General features: G+C 38.1%; 2 protein-coding genes across 4 annotated transcripts in view; both read left to right on the top strand.

The window, feature by feature from the left end:
• LOC115431413 (roundabout homolog 2) overlaps window positions 1-17,115 on the top strand; it is a 60,874-nt gene extending 43,759 nt beyond the window's left edge. For 2 of the 3 annotated variants that reach the window (XM_030151739.1, XM_030151738.1), the window contains 11 exons: window positions 2,156-2,333; window positions 2,860-3,069; window positions 5,136-5,178; window positions 5,557-5,690; window positions 5,781-6,068; window positions 8,548-8,686; window positions 13,235-13,566; window positions 13,785-13,901; window positions 14,503-14,682; window positions 14,985-15,106; window positions 16,502-17,115. In XM_030151739.1, the coding sequence (XP_030007599.1) occupies window positions 2,156-2,333; window positions 2,860-3,069; window positions 5,136-5,178; window positions 5,557-5,690; window positions 5,781-6,068; window positions 8,548-8,686; window positions 13,235-13,566; window positions 13,785-13,901; window positions 14,503-14,682; window positions 14,985-15,106; window positions 16,502-16,513 (1,755 nt within the window). In that variant the 3' untranslated portion in view covers window positions 16,514-17,115. The remainder of the gene's footprint in view (window positions 1-2,155; window positions 2,334-2,859; window positions 3,070-5,135; window positions 5,179-5,556; window positions 5,691-5,780; window positions 6,069-8,547; window positions 8,687-13,234; window positions 13,567-13,784; window positions 13,902-14,502; window positions 14,683-14,984; window positions 15,107-16,501) is intronic. The other variant, XM_030151741.1, reaches the window with a different exon arrangement.
• LOC115431375 (serine/threonine-protein phosphatase 4 regulatory subunit 3-like) lies at window positions 9,412-11,245 on the top strand. The gene is given in 3 exon segments (XM_030151692.1): window positions 9,412-10,468; window positions 10,471-10,584; window positions 10,586-11,245. Coding segments are annotated over 3 exon segments (1,548 nt in total). The 5' UTR covers window positions 9,412-9,694.
• Window positions 17,116-18,080: the final 965 nt, after the last annotated feature.

Below are 18,080 nucleotides of genomic sequence, written 5' to 3'. Positions count from 1 at the left end.
TGCTTTTTATACTCAGCTAGTCATTAGCGCCAGATTTTTATACAACCATTACTCTTTTTTTTTTTTTTTTTTTTTTTTTTTTACAAATTTCTTGTTTAGATGACACTGGTTTTAATTAACAATTAGTAATTGCCTATTTGTTGCCAGTACATGTGCTGCTGCCAAAAGAGACTCAGTTTTTTCGTCAGATTCTCAGCTGAAGGCTGACTGTCCTTGTCATCTGCTTGTGTTTGTGAAAAAAAAGTGAGAGTTCTGATTGTCTTTCTCTTAGCATAACACTGATTACTAATCATCGAGCAGCTATTCCAGGGAGAAAAAACATCAAAATGGAACATGCAGTTCTATTGTTTTAATTTGTCTTCCCATCTGCGTCTTACATACAGAAAGTAATGAGAACGCTGCACAAGTCTGATCATGCCTGGCAAAATCAAGGATCTCACTTCATCCACTTAAACATCCAATTTACTCAAAACTACACACAATGATTTGTAAAACAATCCAATAGATTACATGAGAAAAGATTCAGCATCAAGTCCATAAAGTGGTTTTAGAGGACCCACGTAAGTTCATTGTAACTCTGAGAGCATTAACTTAGCACAAACATTCAGTGTCAGAAATGAAATGTTAATATATTATAGAAAATACAAGTTATTCGGGAGGTGACTTGAATACTGCTCTTTACTTTTGTCATCAAATTTTACTTTTATGTGTCTCATACAGTTACACAGAATAATGTGTAGATACTGTAATTGCCTCGGGAACCTGCACAGCTCAGTTTTAGTAAATGATTAAAAAACAGTATGTTTTTGAGGGGGATGAGGGTAAAACAATACTTTCAGTCGTACAGTATAATGTGCTTTCTTTTAGATCTTGTAGACATCATTCTCATATAAATTCTTGTTAATATCACTTAGTGTTTTTATAGATTACTGGAATGTTACTGATCATCAAATGCTAAAACACAGAGTTATATAACAAGATATGATATATATACTTTTTTGTGCCTCTTGGAAAACATTTGGGCTCGGTTGTGCTGCACACATACAGTACATTTATTACCATTTGTAAGGCTTCAATAATCAAGTAGAAGCAACAATCAGTACATAAAAACTGACAGTCTATAAATAAAAACGTACAAAGAATGTGTAGCCATCAATAAATCAAACTTACTCTAATTCATAATGCACAAGTACCATGTTACTCAGATATATATCAAATATATATCAAAATAAGATTTCTTTAGTTTTAATACACTTTGATATTTTGTGCTTACAGTGTGATGAATTGAGGTTAATTAGATCTTGATTTATAATGACATATTTCAAAGAAGTGGTAATAATAACACAGATGATAAATGCATCACATGTATGATCCTCCACGGCTCGATACATAGTCTTAAAATAAACGGTAATGGTTAAAGGCACATTACATGCTGTATAATCTTCTCCCTCCTTACATCCAGGAGATGTTTGAATGTAGGAAAAGCCAGTACAGCCTCAGAGGAACTGGCTTTTTTTTAAAAAAAGCTTAAGGCAAGAACAAATAAGAAAAAGGCAGATGTATTTCCGTTAGAGGGGTTAATCTTTGGAATGGCCTGGAAGATCAATTAAAACTGTCGAAAACAATTAAAACGTTTAAAAAGATGTACAAATTAACTATTATTCAAAAATATCGAGCTCAGGATTGACTAAGAAAATACTTGTTTAAAAGACTAGGATCAATATTGGTAGTTGAGATAAGGACATGATTTACCTGAATTAAATTAAATATGTATTCTCTTCTGTTGTATATTTAGCAATGATTACATTGAAAATTTTTTCGTTTGTTTTCATGTGGAAACATTGTGTTAATTGTAAATAGGGTTAGGCAAAATAAGTTTTAACTTCAGCCTAAACCCTTTTGGTCGCATTGTATATAGAACAATGGATATGTTTTGTTTGTTGTTTAAAGTAATTAACGACCGAATAAACCACTACTACTACTACTACGATATGTGATATCTGACTTAAAACTGTCATCACTCACATCTTTGTCTCTTTCATCTCTGCTGCATTTTTATTTGCTGTCATCTACTATTACATAAAGTCTCAGTTCTGAAGAATGATCTTATCTCAGCGTCTATCATTCAACCGCTAACCCTTGTGACGTCCACCAGGTGTGGTGTTTGAGCAGCAGTGTGGATCAGGATGTCCAGATCAACCGGACTGTGGACGGAGCTGTTCTCTCCATCTTGTTGACAGGCCTGTTGCCCGACGTTCACTACACTGTTGTGGTGGCTGCTGTCACCGGCCTGGGTGTGGGTGCTCAAAGCCCACCTGTCAGTCTGCTTCTCAGTGAGTAACTCACACTTGCAGCTACTACAGATAAAGAAGTGCGCTCCCGGCTGAGTTTACCATAAGCAGTTTTTCTGAATGCGAAATGTAGATTGTGCCATGTGAGTGACTTTACTCCGAGGCATCATCAGCACTTATGTTTTGCATGTGACACCAGAGAAGATTATTAGAATGGATGTGAATGCACTTAGCAGAAGAAGTCATAAATAACTTTTTTGGCTGCAGCTGAGGAGGATAGTATGAGGGGAAATGTCTGATTCAGTACATTTCTCTGCTTTTATGACTTCAAAGTACCATCTTGTCAGTTGCGTTGCCAGTTATCTAGACAGGTTGTAGCCCAGAGGAGGTGTGTTGCTTTTTTTTTTTTTTTCCAGATTTGTCTTTTGTCTACTTTACTTTTTACTGCAATCTAAGTGTTTCTATGCTGTTGCACAATCTAAAAAAGTAGATAGAACAGAAACATTTAACAGATTATTACAGCTCTTCATTCTGTCTTTGGTCTATCTCTCATTTCTCGTCCTCTCAGCTTCGCCAGTGGACAAATCTGTGAAGAAAGGTGGCAATTTTAGTTTATCAGAGCAGATCACAAATGTTGTTTGCCAACCAGCCTTCATGGCAGGACTGGGCGTTGCTGCGTGGCTGGTGCTAATGGGCTTTAGTAGCTGGTTGTATTGTCGCCACCACAGAAGGAAGCAGCTGGGACATTATACCACCTCCTTTGCATACACACCAGCAGGTACGTATCGAAGTATTCACTGTAATAAGCTGTACAATGTATACTTAACGCCATTAAAAACCAAACATGTGGTGTAATTTCCAGAAAATGATTTGCTCAGGTGCTTATTTTGTATATGTTGCTCATGAGATGAGTAACATAGTTAATATAACATGTATTTTTTTCATTCCTGATGCACACGACGTCTGCGTTTGGACTAATCCCTTAATGTCAGACATTGAGTCGAATCTCTTGTACAGAGTCACACATGACTGGTGACTTTAGGTGTGGTCAATAGCTTATATAAAGGCTACAAAGATACAACAGAGAGAAAGGGCCATTGGCATGTTATGAGCAGGTCTGAGTAGTGGTGAAGTCGTTCGCTCTCTGCGCTGTCATTGCAGTACAATCAGTCATCTGAGTACCAGATTGGTGCCAGATCAGATTGACTCAGGACAGGATCACAAAACTTGTCAGTTCCACGCGTCGTCGCTGCACTGCTTGTTTGGAACCCAGAGGTGGACACACCCAATACTGAATGATGACACTTTCAATTTCAGAGTACCTGTATTCAGTGACTGAATAAACGTGTTAAGTTGATCACAATTTGTTCACAATTCATTCCCTAATGACCAATGCTTCCCTCTTTAATATGAAGGTAACCACAAACCGATTAACCCTGAAAAGACTGAACTATTAAATCAGTGACAGAAAATTCCAGTTCTTTGAAACTGGAGTCTTTTTTGGTCCTTCTGAACAACCCCAGTTTTTTTTTTCAAATATCAGTTTGCATGTTTGAGTTTCAATTTTGTGCCATATTTGATACATCTGGTCTCAATGCTTAAATATTATTATTTTTGAGCAAACAAAAATGTAATATAACACAAACGTAATTGGTAATTCCTTTTCAAAATTGGCAAAGTTCTGCCTCCTTCCTCATTGGCGACACTTGTAGTGTCACTGGAAAGGCTCTGGTGAACAAATTCCTCCCCCTGGTGGATCATCTGTGTATTGCAGGTATCTAATTGTATACATCAGGTTTTTCAAGAAAAAAATATCACATTGATCATGTAGAGGGCTTCAAAACCCATCTGTCAAATATGATACATTTGGCGTTATAGGGTTAATTTAATATATCTCCAAATATACATATTATTCTGACCTGTGTGTTTTTAATGGCACTAAGTACATAATAAGTACCAAAATAATTTAAATTTTTTAGTTTCTTGTGCATTTTGTTACATCTCTTGCCCTTTAGCTGTGCAGGAACGATGGAGCAAAGCATCCGATTTTTTCAACAAGTGACACTGACAAACTTCTTAATAGACTATTGGGAATATTGTGAGAAGTGATGAATGTTTTTAATTTCAGTTTGGATTTTGCAAAGCGATGAATACACTTTCATTGCGTATTCAGTTAATTAAAATGTATCTATCCCCACTGGGCAGCTCTCATGTCAGGAAAAAAATAAAGATCCTCAGAAGACGCAGTGTAGTATCCTGCATGTAAAGAGTAACCGCTGCATTTATTTCTGAACATGCCCTTTGGCATACAAGCACATAAACACATCAGTTGTTTTCTGACTTTGAGAGATGTTTACGCATATTCATAAATACGCAGAGGACAGCCTCAGGTCAGGATAGACATAGGCAATTTGACTGGCCTATAAATATTTCACTGTGACTATCACTGCTATAGTAATTACTAATCACTACAGATGGCATTATTTCATAGTTCACTACATGGGCTCTGTTAATATCCTGTTATGTATAAATGGCGTAAGCTCGACACACTTCATCTACTGATCGAATTACATCTGCATCGGCTTGTACGTACTGCAGGATGACTTGTGCAGGTCTCTTGTGTGCACTCAATGTATATAGGTCAACAGCGTGTCTTCATAAAGTATCAATTAAAATCTGCACCCCAAACCCCCAAAAGAGGTCACTTAGAACGGAGTTTGTTTCGCTGCAAAATCTTAAACAGCTTTACTCAGTCTGTCTTCAAACAGTCTAAAGACAAATGCATCATCTGTTCTAATTAAACAAGATTTATGACAAAGCAGTAAGCACTTTTTCCTTCTCCAGTTGGCTTTGCTCACAGCGAGGGATCTGGAATCATCAATGGAGGGTAAACTGCAGATTTGATTTCATTAGCATAATTTCCACTATATATATACATATATATATATATATATATATATATATATATATATATATATATATACATATATATATATATGTATATATATATATATATATATATATATATGTATATATATATATATATATATATAAAATAAGTTTTATGTCACAGAACATGAGACCAAAAAAAAAAAATATATATATATATGTATATATATATATATATATATATATATATATATATATATATATATATATATATATATATACACATACATATATATATATATATATATATTTATTTATTTATTTTTGGTCTCATGTTCTGTGACATAAAACTTATTTTTCTCACTTCTGTCTCCAGTCCTGGCATGTTAGGATCAAATATGGGGAACTACCCATGGCTGGCTGACTCCTGGCCTACTCCTAACCTCACCCACAGCAAAGAGTCTGTCAACTGCTGCTCTGGAAAACTGGACTCAGATAGATATTATAACAGTAAGAGCTCACACCATGAAATGACGCAGTTGTAGGTCTCTGGTAATATGGCTGCTATTGTTTATTTAAAATTGTCCTTTGCCCTGGCAGCTGTCGGTATTACAAACTACCCAAACCAGTCAGAGAAGCACAGCATGGCCTCCAACGACAGTCCCATCTACAGCACCATTAACACGGCTGCTGAAGACGACCTGCTGGCGTACTACGACACCTACTCCAGTGCATCCTACACTCAGGGTCCGGACCCCTACAGCAGTAACCCAGTGTTGTCAAACAACGGGCTGGTGGGTTTGGAGCAGGACCTGGACCAGTGGACCATCCGCTCTGGTCAGTCTGGGTCTGAGTACGCAAAGCTCCAGTACACCAAGAAAAGCAACGGTGAGGCTTTACACTCACTGAAATTTGTATTACACATACAGTTGTGCTCATAAGTTTACATACCCTGACAGAATGCGCATGGGACAGTCTTGAATGTTCCAACATGACAATGACCCAAAACACAAGGCCAGGTCGACCTGTCATCGGCTACAGCTGAAAAAAGGGAAGGTGAAGGAGTGGCCATCTCGGTCCACTGACCTTAATATCATTGAGGTACTTTAGGGAGGTCTCAAACATACAGTTCATGCAAGAAAACCCAAAATCTTAAAGGCACTGAAGGTGTTTTGCCAAGAAGAATTGGCAGCTTTACCATCTGAGAAAATAAAGAGCCTCATCTACAACTACCACAAAAGACTTCAAGCTGTCATTGATGTTAAAGGGGTCAATATAGAGGATTAAGAACTAGGGTTTGTAAACTTTGGATCAGGGTCATTTGGATAGTTTCTGTTATTAGTATGATTTAAAAAGAGCAAACACATTTGTTTGATAATAAATGGCTTCACTCAACCACTAACTGTGAGTGAAAGAAAAGTTTTTAATTTTAGGTCATTTAAATATCTGACTTTTTCAGCAAAATATAACATTAACTTAACATGAAACAAGTGTGTCCATCTACTGTCATTTATCAAACTCCATAGGTTTTACTGGTGAATCAATGTTGTACAAGATGATGGTGTTTCCACGATAACTATGGAGTCTCTAAACGTCCAAATGGGTCATATCTGATGAAAATGAAAAGATGACAAATTGCATTTTACACCAGTTATTTACAATTATTAACAAGACTAGTCGACAGGTATTAAACACTTCAGATCAGTAGATGGTTTTGGTCGATGGTGGATGTTTGGGTCTGTATGGGTTAATTAGTACAGTTAAGGCACAATGTGTTACGACATACTGTATATGCTTTCAATGATCATTTTTCTTTACTCATGAAGCTCCAAAATCTACCTCTTCCAACTTGAAATGCAGGATTTTTCTTTAACTTTTTTCATCTGTTTTTTTTTTTTTTTTATGAAAGTTGCATTTTTTATTTGATTTGAGTTTAGTGATTTATTCCAAACATGCAATGAAGTTTTACATAAATAAACAAGCCAACATAAATAATAATACAAATATCAACTAACTCATGTAACTCATTTAATCCCACCCCCTCTCCATAAAATATCATTAATGATATATATATATTCCTCTTCCTTCCTTTTTCCTCTACACTCACTCACTCACTCACACACTCATTCATCCATATACACATGTATCCATACATACGTTTATACATATACCCACAACATACAAGTACACATACACGCATACAAATACACACATAATCTTTACCTATCTTTTTCTTAATTGTGCTGGTGAATAAATAAATAATAAATAACTCAACGAATGAAATATATACACAAAAAACAGTTAACATATGATGACAATTAATAACCCTCATCCCTATATCTTGTGAAAAACATTCTCTTATAAGTTTTATATAGTTTTTATCTTGTGTAAGAGGTTTCAGTAAGCACACATTATGCATTTACATAAAATAAGACAAACTGTTTAATGCATGTTAATGGATATTATATGGTCAAACATTTGATGGTAAAGTTCTGAAGTCAATGCATTAATCTCATGTAAAATATACATTGAGAAATTTTTGGACCAGCATTTTCATTAATGTTTTTTTTAATCAATGCAAATTTCATCCACCCAGTTGATTTTATGTACGTCTTGAAAATCTATAAAACTGATATGAACTGCCGCAAGTTTGTTTAATTAAAAAAAAGCCTAAATAATGCATCATATTGATCATGTGAAATTTAGATAAAGCCAGTGGAAATAGATCTTTAAATAAACAGCCTTGTTGCATCAGTCAGTTCAGTTCAGTTTTATTCTTTGTCTCAAACGGGTAATTTGTTTGCAATTTATTACACAATAGGCACAACATGATACAGACAGACAGGCAGATCTGCACAAGAAGCATAATAAATAGTTCAGTTGTATTCAATAAATATTGGCAGTGCATTAAAAACTGAGTCAGTTCAAATCAAGGTGCAGTTTCAATTAATATAAGATAGATATAAAAAGAGGTAGTGGAATGAGGTGGGGGGTCACTAAATGGACAAGGCTGTCTTCTGATGTGTGCATGTGTCACTGATTGCCTCTGCTCAGACAGATGAGACAGATTTATTTATTAAAATTACATTAAATGCATTCATGTGCTTTCCTTTACACTATAAATCAGAGTGGATCACACTTTGGATATAAAACTGGGTAGAAACTGCAGTAATGATGAACATATGGGGAAGCAGGCCCTGCATGTTAAAGTGCTCATCATGTAGTAATTCTAAGGATCCTTAAAAGGGCTCTTGAAGATGAATCATCAGGTCCTTCAGACATTCACATATATGAGTAAAAGGGGGGGTTCTGAGCCATGCAGATCATTTAAAGTGCAGATAAAAGACTGTGTCCTGTGTCCTTACAGATAAACTGGTTAAGCAGAGGTCCACTGGCTCCTCATCCAAGTCATCTCCTCTCACCTGGGTGGATGTTCTTTCTCTGCCTCTTCCTGCCAATAAAGACAGAGGTCTTACGAGGACAGACCAAGATGAGGAGAAACACAGGTGAGGCTCATTATGGCAACTCTCAGTATTTTTCCAATTACACATCAAAGCTTTTCCTTCCTCCTGCAATTGCGTTGTTTGCTGTCAAATCTTCATTTAGTGAGTTTATTATTAGCAATAATGCCTCTGACTTCACCTAAACGACAGGGAGCGTTAAGCCTGATGCATATCAAACCTGCCCTGTAACTCTGCCAAGGCTGTCAAACAAAACTTGGGTGAAGTTCGGAGTCTGGGGAGTTTTTGAATTAACAACAGTTATGTCTGCAGGCAGTGAATAGATTGAGCTTTGGGGTTACGGAGGGGGCATCTCTTCTAACTAGTACTGACAGATTAGACTGCGGACATAACGGGGTGGGATCTGAGGGCTGTTCTGACTGTGCCGTGTCTTTTGTAATGACATTAGCCACCATCTGACAGTTTGGATTAGTACTTTCCATTTTCAGTGACACGTCCATCATTAAATTAGCTCTGACGGCACTGGAGTGACAACAGAAATCGTGGAGGTGGTTCCTTGAGTTGTTTTTCATCCAGTTCTGAGTTTCCAGGGCATAACTGGAAAGACAGTTGACATTTTTTTCACTGAACTTGACTCAGTTTCTCTGTTTTGTGTTGGATTGGTACATTTTGCATTTTAGCAACATGTGAACTGCAAAAGGTTGCTAGAATTAACACACACATCCTATACAAAAAAAAGAACACAAGATCGGATTACAAGATGGCGGTTTGTGGACGTTAGCAAAAAGGCCGTTAGAGTTGTTGTGTTCTCTGTGGATTTTATTGGTTAATATTTGGCCTCCTGTTGAATTGTTTTACGTCTGAAACGTAATGGCTTTATGAAATAGGCTTTAAAATATTTCATCAGCTTCGTGAAATTTACTCAGATGTGCATGTTTTAATAACATGCGGGTGGAAACAAAGTTAACAGGTCGAGGGTAGGAAAACACTAGACAGGGTGAGGTGATAGCTTCTTAGCAGCCAGCTAGCCTGCTAGCTGCGACTCGGTTAACCATGTCGGACACTCGGCGGCGAGTGAAAGTATATACGCTAAATGAAGACCGTTAGTGGGACAATAGGGGTACCGGACATGTTTCGTCTACATTTGTTGAAAGACTTAAGGGAATATCGCTATTAGTTCGGGCCGAATCGGATGGATCCCTATTATTGGAGTCGAAGATAAGCCCAAATACTGCTTATCAGAAACAGCAAGACACACTGATTGTTTGGTCTGAAGCAGATAATTATGACCTGGCTCTTAGCTTCCAGGAGAAGGCTGGTTGTGATGAAATCTGGGAGAAAATTTGTCAGATGCAAGGGAAGGACCCTGCTGTTGATATAACACAGGACCCAATTGATGAATCTGAGGAGGAACGCTTTGAAGAAATCCCTGAGACAAGCCACCTGGTGGAGCTTCCTCCTTGTGAGCTGAGCCGACTGGAGGAGATTGCTGACTTGGTCACTTCTGTTCTGTCATCACCCACCCGGAGGGAAAAACTTGCCCTTGCCTTGATGAGTGAGGGTTACATCAAGAAGCTTCTGGGTCTTTTCAGAGTATGTGAGGACCTGGATAACAGAGAAGGTCTGCATCATCTCTATGAGATTGTCCGAGGTGTTTTGTTCCTCAATAAGGCAGCTCTGTTTGAGGTGATGTTCTCTGATGACTGTGTCATGGATGTGGTGGGCTTCCTTGAGTATGACCCAGCACTTGTTCAGCCTAAACGCCACAGGGAGTTCTTGACCAAAACGGCAAAGTTTAAGGAGGTGATCCCTATCACGGACTCCTGCTGGAGCTGCGGCAGAAGATACACCAGACCTACCGGGTACAGTACATCCAGGACATCATCCTACCCACACTGTCTGTCTTTGAAGAGAACTTTCTCTCCACGCTGACTTCCTTCATCTTTTTTTAACAAGGTGGAGATTGTCAGTATGTTGCAGGAGGATGAAAAGTTCCTAACTGAAGTCTTTGCACTTCTCACAGATGAAGCTACAGAGGATAGTAAAAGAAGAGAGCTTGTGAATTTTGTGAAGGAGTTCTGTGCTTTCTCACAAACATTGCAGCCACAAAACCGAGATGCTTTCTTTAAAACTCTTGCAAACCTTGGCATCTTACCTGCTCTGGAAATAGTCATGGGAATGGATGATCTGCAGGTGAGAGCAGCAGCAACAGACATCTTCTCTTACCTTGTGGAACTCAGTCCCTCCATGGTGAGGGAGTTTGTCAAGCAAGAGCCACAGCAGACAGATGATGATGTTCTGCTCATAAATGTGGTGATCAAGCAGATGATTTGTGACTCTGACCCAGAATTGGGAGGTGCTGTCCAGTTGATGGGTCTGCTCAGGACACTCATTGACCCTGAAAACATGCTGGCTTCCACCAATAAAACTGAGAAGACTGAATTCCTAAGTTTCTTCAAGTACTGCATGCATGTTCTTACTGCTCCACTGCTGGCCAACACAGCACAGGACAAAACCTCAAAAGATCTGCAGGAAGGATCAGCAAAGATCAACCCAGTCTGTCCAGATAACTGTCCAGATACTCAACCGTATGTTGAACACTGAAATGCATTATCTCCATATATATTTAGGTCACGTACAAGTACAACTGTAAATTTTCCACAAAATATTTTTTAAACTGGTCTGGAATTTTTATTTTTTTTTTTAAAATAAAGCAACAAACATAATGTTAAATGATTCTTTGCAATGTTTTAACCTACAGTCATCAGAACATTTTGTTTGAACAGGAGACTAACCTGTTTTCATCCTCAGTATTGTGCTTGTTTTTAGGCAGAGCTGAAAATTATAGATTTTTTTTTTTTCTTCTGTGTTCTAGCTGCTTTTACTCTGAAATAGTACATTTGATAATGATTCTGGCACTTCTACATCAGTGTCACAGGTGCTACCTTTCTTTTGAACCCAAATTTATTGAGAAACAGTGTGTTTATGAAATATATTCCTTTTATTTTAAAAAAAAGTTGTCAGCTGGTAGGCTGAGAAATGGGTTCAGAGCTGAACAGTTTAAATGACTGCAGTGTTTGGTTAAAACATTCTAACTGAGCCAGACGACCTCCTCCATTAGAGTTTATACATTTGTCAAGTATGACTCACTGATTAAGTGTACATTTGGTGTGAATACAGTTCTGTGATGCACTGCATACAGCCTATTTTAACACATAAAGACAGAGAACTGTTTTTGTTACTTTCCAATTAATTTTTCTCTGCATTAAAGTTCTAATATCCTCCTGAAACCCAGGGAAGTAAAAGTTTTGACTTTTTTTTTTACATTAAAGAATACCTTGATTGGAAACAGCATTGTACTATTTCAGATATTTTTTTTTTATTTTTTTTTTTTACTTTTTCTATGGAATGTCCTTTGCAGTAGAAATAATTTTTCTGGAAAAATATCCAGCAATGTATCAACTGTACTTAAGAAGCAACTTGACTCCTCTCTTGTCAGTCAGTGAAGTAAGTGAAACTAAACTAACTTCAGTAATAAGCAGCACGGTTTCACTCCATGGGGTTTGGGGGATACGTCGTCCACTCATGGCTGTTGTTGCAGGTGAAGTTGCATATTTCTTCACTCATGTTTTCTTTCTGTCATCTTCTATGATGTATTAAAGTCCCATCAATGAGCAAAAGAGAGACATTTTGTTTTGCAAATCCACATATTTTCTGTAAAAACAAGAATGTAGGGAGGACTTGTTTTCCTTAAAAGCTCATCTGCTCTGACAGGCCACCTCCCACTGTGGAGGAATGACACATTAAACCCAGCGAAGACCCATAACTACTGTTAGCTCATGGGTCCTTTGCACTGGCTGGTAATTGGCAGAATCTGGAAAAGAATTTCATAAATATTCAAGAAGGCATTTAATTGCATGCAAACATAGTACTCAGGATGCAAAATGTAATGCAAATTTATTTATACAGCACCACTCAGCAATGCATGTTGTGTTACACTGGCACAGAAATACATAAAATGACTAAATGACAAAATTAAAACTAGCAGCCAAAAACAACATAACAAAAACGTAGAAATTAAAAGTGTAATAAATGAAAGAATTAAAACAGCAGCAAATAATCAGTCACAGAATCCACAGGACTTGTGGGGTCTGGATGGTTTGTAATATACAAACAGCTCAGAGATGCATTGTGGTGCAAAGCATTTTAATGTTCTATCAGCCAATGATAAAGATTTGAAATATATCCTTTGACTCACAAGGACACAGTGGAGTGACTGGAGTACCAATGTAAGGTTCAGTTTACTTTGTTTTGGTGAAGACTGAGGCAGTTTTCTGCACACGCTGCAACTATCTTACTGACTCTGCTGAGATGTGTAAAAATACTGTTACAATAATCTCATCTACTAAAAATAAAGCTATGAGTTTATTTTTCTCTGTTTGTTTGTCTTGTAGAGTAGGAATACCTACAAGATGACTTGTAGGTATTCTTACTCTGTGTCAGATACTGGCCCCAGGCTATAGTGATGTGTAGTCCAAGACAAATCACAGAAACTAAAAAGAACACTCAAGCTGCTGTTGTTTACATCTTTAGTTCTGAGGATGACGATGAGGACTGGTGTCCTCCGCTGCCTGCCAGGACCTACCTGATGGATGCCTCCAGGGAGGAACTCTCCAGCGTGCCCTCCAAACAAGATGAGCTGTCCTACACACCAGCCCTGGTGCCTTCTCCTCAGAGAGACCAGCACAAGGCCAGTGACAGTTCACGGCTTCAGCACTTTGACCTCTTGGCCCGTCACCGCTCCAGCTCCCACGTCTCCCAGTCCAACCCAGATCTGTTTGTCAACACCAAAGCCCGGGATGCCAGTGAGGTGTACCACACCAGCCAGTGGGCAGACAATTTTAATGGGGATAGCCTCAGCAAAGGTCAGTTTGAGCCACACAGTCTCTTCAGTGTAATGCTTTACATCTTTGGAAGTGACTCCCCAAGAGGCAGACCAAGCCACACAGTGTCATTGTTAATTTAGTTTATGATGTTACTTAACAGCAAGTATTTGTGCATGAAAATCATGTTGCATTTATTCAAAGTGCAGCTCAGTATTCCTCAGTTTCCTGAGGATGACATCAGTGTGCTTTCTTGTCAGAACAATCTCCTGTTCCAGCTGCCGAGTTGAGCCCTGCAGTCCAGGCACACAGATCCAGGAGTAAGAAGAAAACCCCTAAGGAAGGGCAGCTCAGGAGAGAGCTCCACGGCCATGCAGGTATGATGCAGCAAATCTTACACAAAGGAACTTCTGTTAAACTTTGAAGGTCTAAAGTGATTTGGGGGATTTAATTGCAAAAGTGGAATATAGTAAGTATATTAATGCTTTAGGGCTATAATGACACAAATGAGCTGTTATGAAAGAAGCGTTCATATGTACACCCATCTTTCTGCAGTAGTTCAGAGTGGACGTCTTCTTGATCTTTATGTTTTATGATAGGTGACATCTAACATTAAGGTGCATTGCTGTTGCCTTTTATGTTAGAGTGTATACTGGATAATTCCATCTCTTCGACTCAAAAAACACAGAAAACCAAAGACCAGCTGTAACGGTATTTTTGCATTTCTCACAGCCACCGTAGGAAGGATGAGGCGAAGTGTATGCAATCTACAACTTCCCTGTTAGATACTGCTAAATACTATCCACTGAACCTTTAATGGGGAAGAGTAAAGCTATTTTTAGCATTGTCTTGAAAAAGTGTGCATTATTTCTGCTCTAATAATATGAAGCAGCATGTGTTTTTGCATTCATTTGTCAAACTAGTAGTGCAGTATTTTTCTGTGTAGTTTGTTAATCAGTAACAATAAATCATGTGCAGAACTCCCCGCTCCACCAGCCCCTCCTCCTGCCGTAGATTCCCTGCAGCTCTTAGCGGACGTTCTAGGCCACAGCCGAACAGAGGGTGACAGGAAAGATGGGAGCGACTCACCCACTCTTCAGAGGAGGGGAGATCATCTTTCACCCCCGAGGAGAGCGCCTCCAAAGTGGTCATCGCAGGGTACGTAGCACGTCCACATCCACATGTCCAGTCTTTTTATGTGTCAGTGAATGGAAAATAGATGATATGTGATTAAAAATGACAACAGCTGGAATTCAAGAGGATATGTATTAATATTGTAATGCTTCATACAAATCCCTTTGAGCTTAGGAAGAACTGCCAGTCAACAGTGCATGCACCCACATATTTTCTTGTTTTAATAATGCGTGCTTTTAGAGGCCGGGGGTCTGTTTTTAGCCTGCCCAATCACTGAGGATATAAATATTAGTTGTAACTTGAAGTGATTTGTTTGTCATCTGCAGATGAGAATGTAATCTCATATGGACAGTCGAGCTTCCTGCCCAAAGTCCAGATGTCAGGCTACGGGTCCCTGGGTGGGGGGGTCTTTGGCCGATCCTCCACCACTGGCCGAAGGAGAGATGAGGTACGCCTAGATGTTCAGTAGATACTACTAGAGTGCTCTCAGAAGATGTTTTGTCAAATTCATTTCGGTAGTTAGCAGAACAGTGTGAGCTGTGTGTCAGCGTGCTTCACACAGTAAATAGCAGATGTTTCCTTTGGGTTTGAAGTAGAAGACAAACAACAAAAAAGTGTCTTCTGACTTGCATCCTCTCAAAAAACACTGTCAGTTTGTGTAATTACTTATTAAAAGCTGTGCCCAAACTCTGCTGTAAACATCCTGTAGGTGTTACGTCTACATGAATAAAAGTCAGGTTAGAAAAAGTGAACAAGCTTTAATAGACTGAGATTTAAATCATTAAAGAGTAGACCTGTTTTCGTCATGAAACACACTTCCTGCAGGCTTAAAAGGCGTCTGTAATGAGTTTGTAGTTTGTTTTATCACAGAGAGTGCAAGCCATAATCAGCTTGAAATCAGGCTGGGTTTTCACAGCAGATAAATAACTGCAAAAGCCACAACTGCAGCATGAACCTCTTTTCTTTTTCTGTTCGTTCTTCATTAGCACTTTGAAGGCTTGTGTTGAAGTGAATATCTGACATCATTATTGCACCAAGTTACAAATGACTTCCTTTGTTAGTACATGTTTCCTGTGCATCATTTAATTTGACAGTAAACTTAGGTGTTGCCTTCAAGGATGTATGAATGTATGTATTTTATTTATTTATTTTACTTTTTTGGTATGTCAATATAGGTGTGTATGTATGCATATGTGAAGATGATAAGTGAGGTTAACTGATCAAAGGGACTTGATTTTTCATATATTCTGCTGATAGGAAGCTAAACGATAGACTGTTGTGTGGAGAAGGGGTGACATTAAAAAAGTTATACTTCCTCCCACTCCTTTTTCGAAAGTGCAAATGAAGTCATACTTTGTTTTCATGTATATGTACAGGTTTTGTTTTTTTGTTTGTTGTTTTTTGTTTTCTTATAATCTGTGTCATTTATAAGGACTATGTCAGATTACTTTGTTTTGTTGCATATTTGAAATAAACTAAAATGCAGTTTTATTCAATGAAAGGTCTATGATCTAAGCTCTGTTACATAATCGTTTCCTTCTTTGAATTTGACCTATATATCCACATGGCCAGTTTTTATTACATTTTTTTCATATATACTGGCTAACGCTCAACAAGAAAACCAGACAGACATGCCAAGAGATATGTTTTGGATCATTCTGTACGATTACATAACCTGCATGTCATGAGTTTGTTTTTAAACTGAAAAATGAGTCAGCACACATACTATTACACAAGATGCATACTGTGTGATAAGAAGTATATCAGCTTAAGAAATGACTCCCCGCTGCTTGTAAAGTCATTTACACCTGTCCCATTGCTCACTGTGTTTGTTTGCTTTCAGAACCTCATGTAGAAGAAGCAGATTACGTGACATGACATCCTCCTCTTTCCTCTTTGCAAACCATCAGTCTGTTTCCATGGCATCTTATGAAAATCTGAAGACTAAAGGGAAGACATCAAGGCTTGCCATCTGCCTTTTCACAAACTACTGCTATTTGTATTGATTTTTTTATTTTAAGTATTTAATCTTTATTTTTGTGTGATTTTGTTTGCCCACCCCTCCATGTATATAGACATATTTGCAATTTTTTTAAAGATGTGATCAGATATATTGCTAAAAACGATTTGGGGGGGATAAAAGTATTGTATTTTTCGGCATAACTATTACATATTGTACAGCAGATTACTGAATGTATCTTCTGTTTAACCTTGACCATGAAGTCATGATGATGTGTTTGAATGACTGCGAAGGACACAAGGCAGGAGCTGTGTTATCAAACCATCAAGTGTGTGTGTGCGTGTGTGTGTGTGTGTGTGTCAGTGCATGTGTAGTGTAGTTTTTATCTTTTATCTGTGTGCGGCTGTGTACTGTGGTATCCCTGTAGATCACCAGTGTGTTAGTTCTGTCAAGATTTTTAAACTGACCAATAAAACAATAAAGTATTTGTTACAAAATGCTTGACTCTGTGTGTGTGTGTGTGTGTTATAGATTGTATAACTACTGTTTTTATAGCCAATATGATTTTCATCTGGAAAATGCATACACAACCTTTTTAGCTCTAGAGATGAAAGCATTTCCTGTACAGCATGAAATGAACTTAATCTGTATTCATGTAATTAAAACGCCTAACCATCTGCTGACACATATATAGCTATTATGTATAATTTGCTGATACTTATACAAAGATATTCCGATTCCAGTATGTTTTCAGAATAATTGTTAAATGGCTTAATAATAGGCGCTGGTCTGAATCTCTCTAATATCTGACAGTATTGAGGTATAAAAGGCTTTCTTCATATTCATTTGCTGCCTGTGTTTGTGTATTGCTGGATGAGCAGCTTTCAGTAGAAGTACTACAGTATTTTGGCAGGGAAGTGGTCTGAAAATACAGAAAGTGAGTTGGACTCAGCTGCTGTTGGCAAATACCCCATGGGTCCCACCAGGCTGGGAGGATAATGGTAATCCGATGCAATTTGAGGGGGTTATGCAATTTAGAAGGGTTCTACAATTTTATGCTTTTAGGTCTGAATCATGGATTAGGGCTCTGTGGTTTATACCCCCCCCACCCTACCCCCAATGCATACAAACAGCTCAGCACAACCAGTCAGTTTGCTGCCACTTCACGTGTCCGTAAATGTACTCCACTGAAACCACTGAATGATCCTCTTTCTACTCTCAACTGCCACCCGTGTTACTTAACATCCACATAATATGATGGTAAAATCATGCGTACGTGTTTCTACTGTACACCAGATGTTGAAATGACCATGTGGTTCAACAGCGGGATGCGAACTGAGGCTCATTACTCTGCCAGGTATCCTTGAGTAGGTAGTATCAGATGACATTGAAACAGCCAGAATGTGCCAAAAAAGAAAAGCTACAACTATTATGAAACTAATTTTAACATGAGTGAACTCAC

This window comes from Sphaeramia orbicularis, chromosome 13 (genome assembly GCF_902148855.1).
Source record: "Sphaeramia orbicularis chromosome 13, fSphaOr1.1, whole genome shotgun sequence".
NCBI classification, from domain to species: Eukaryota; Metazoa; Chordata; class Actinopteri; order Kurtiformes; family Apogonidae; genus Sphaeramia; species Sphaeramia orbicularis.
The sequence above is the reverse complement of the archived record's forward strand: the minus strand, read 5'-3'. Positions and strand labels throughout refer to the sequence as shown.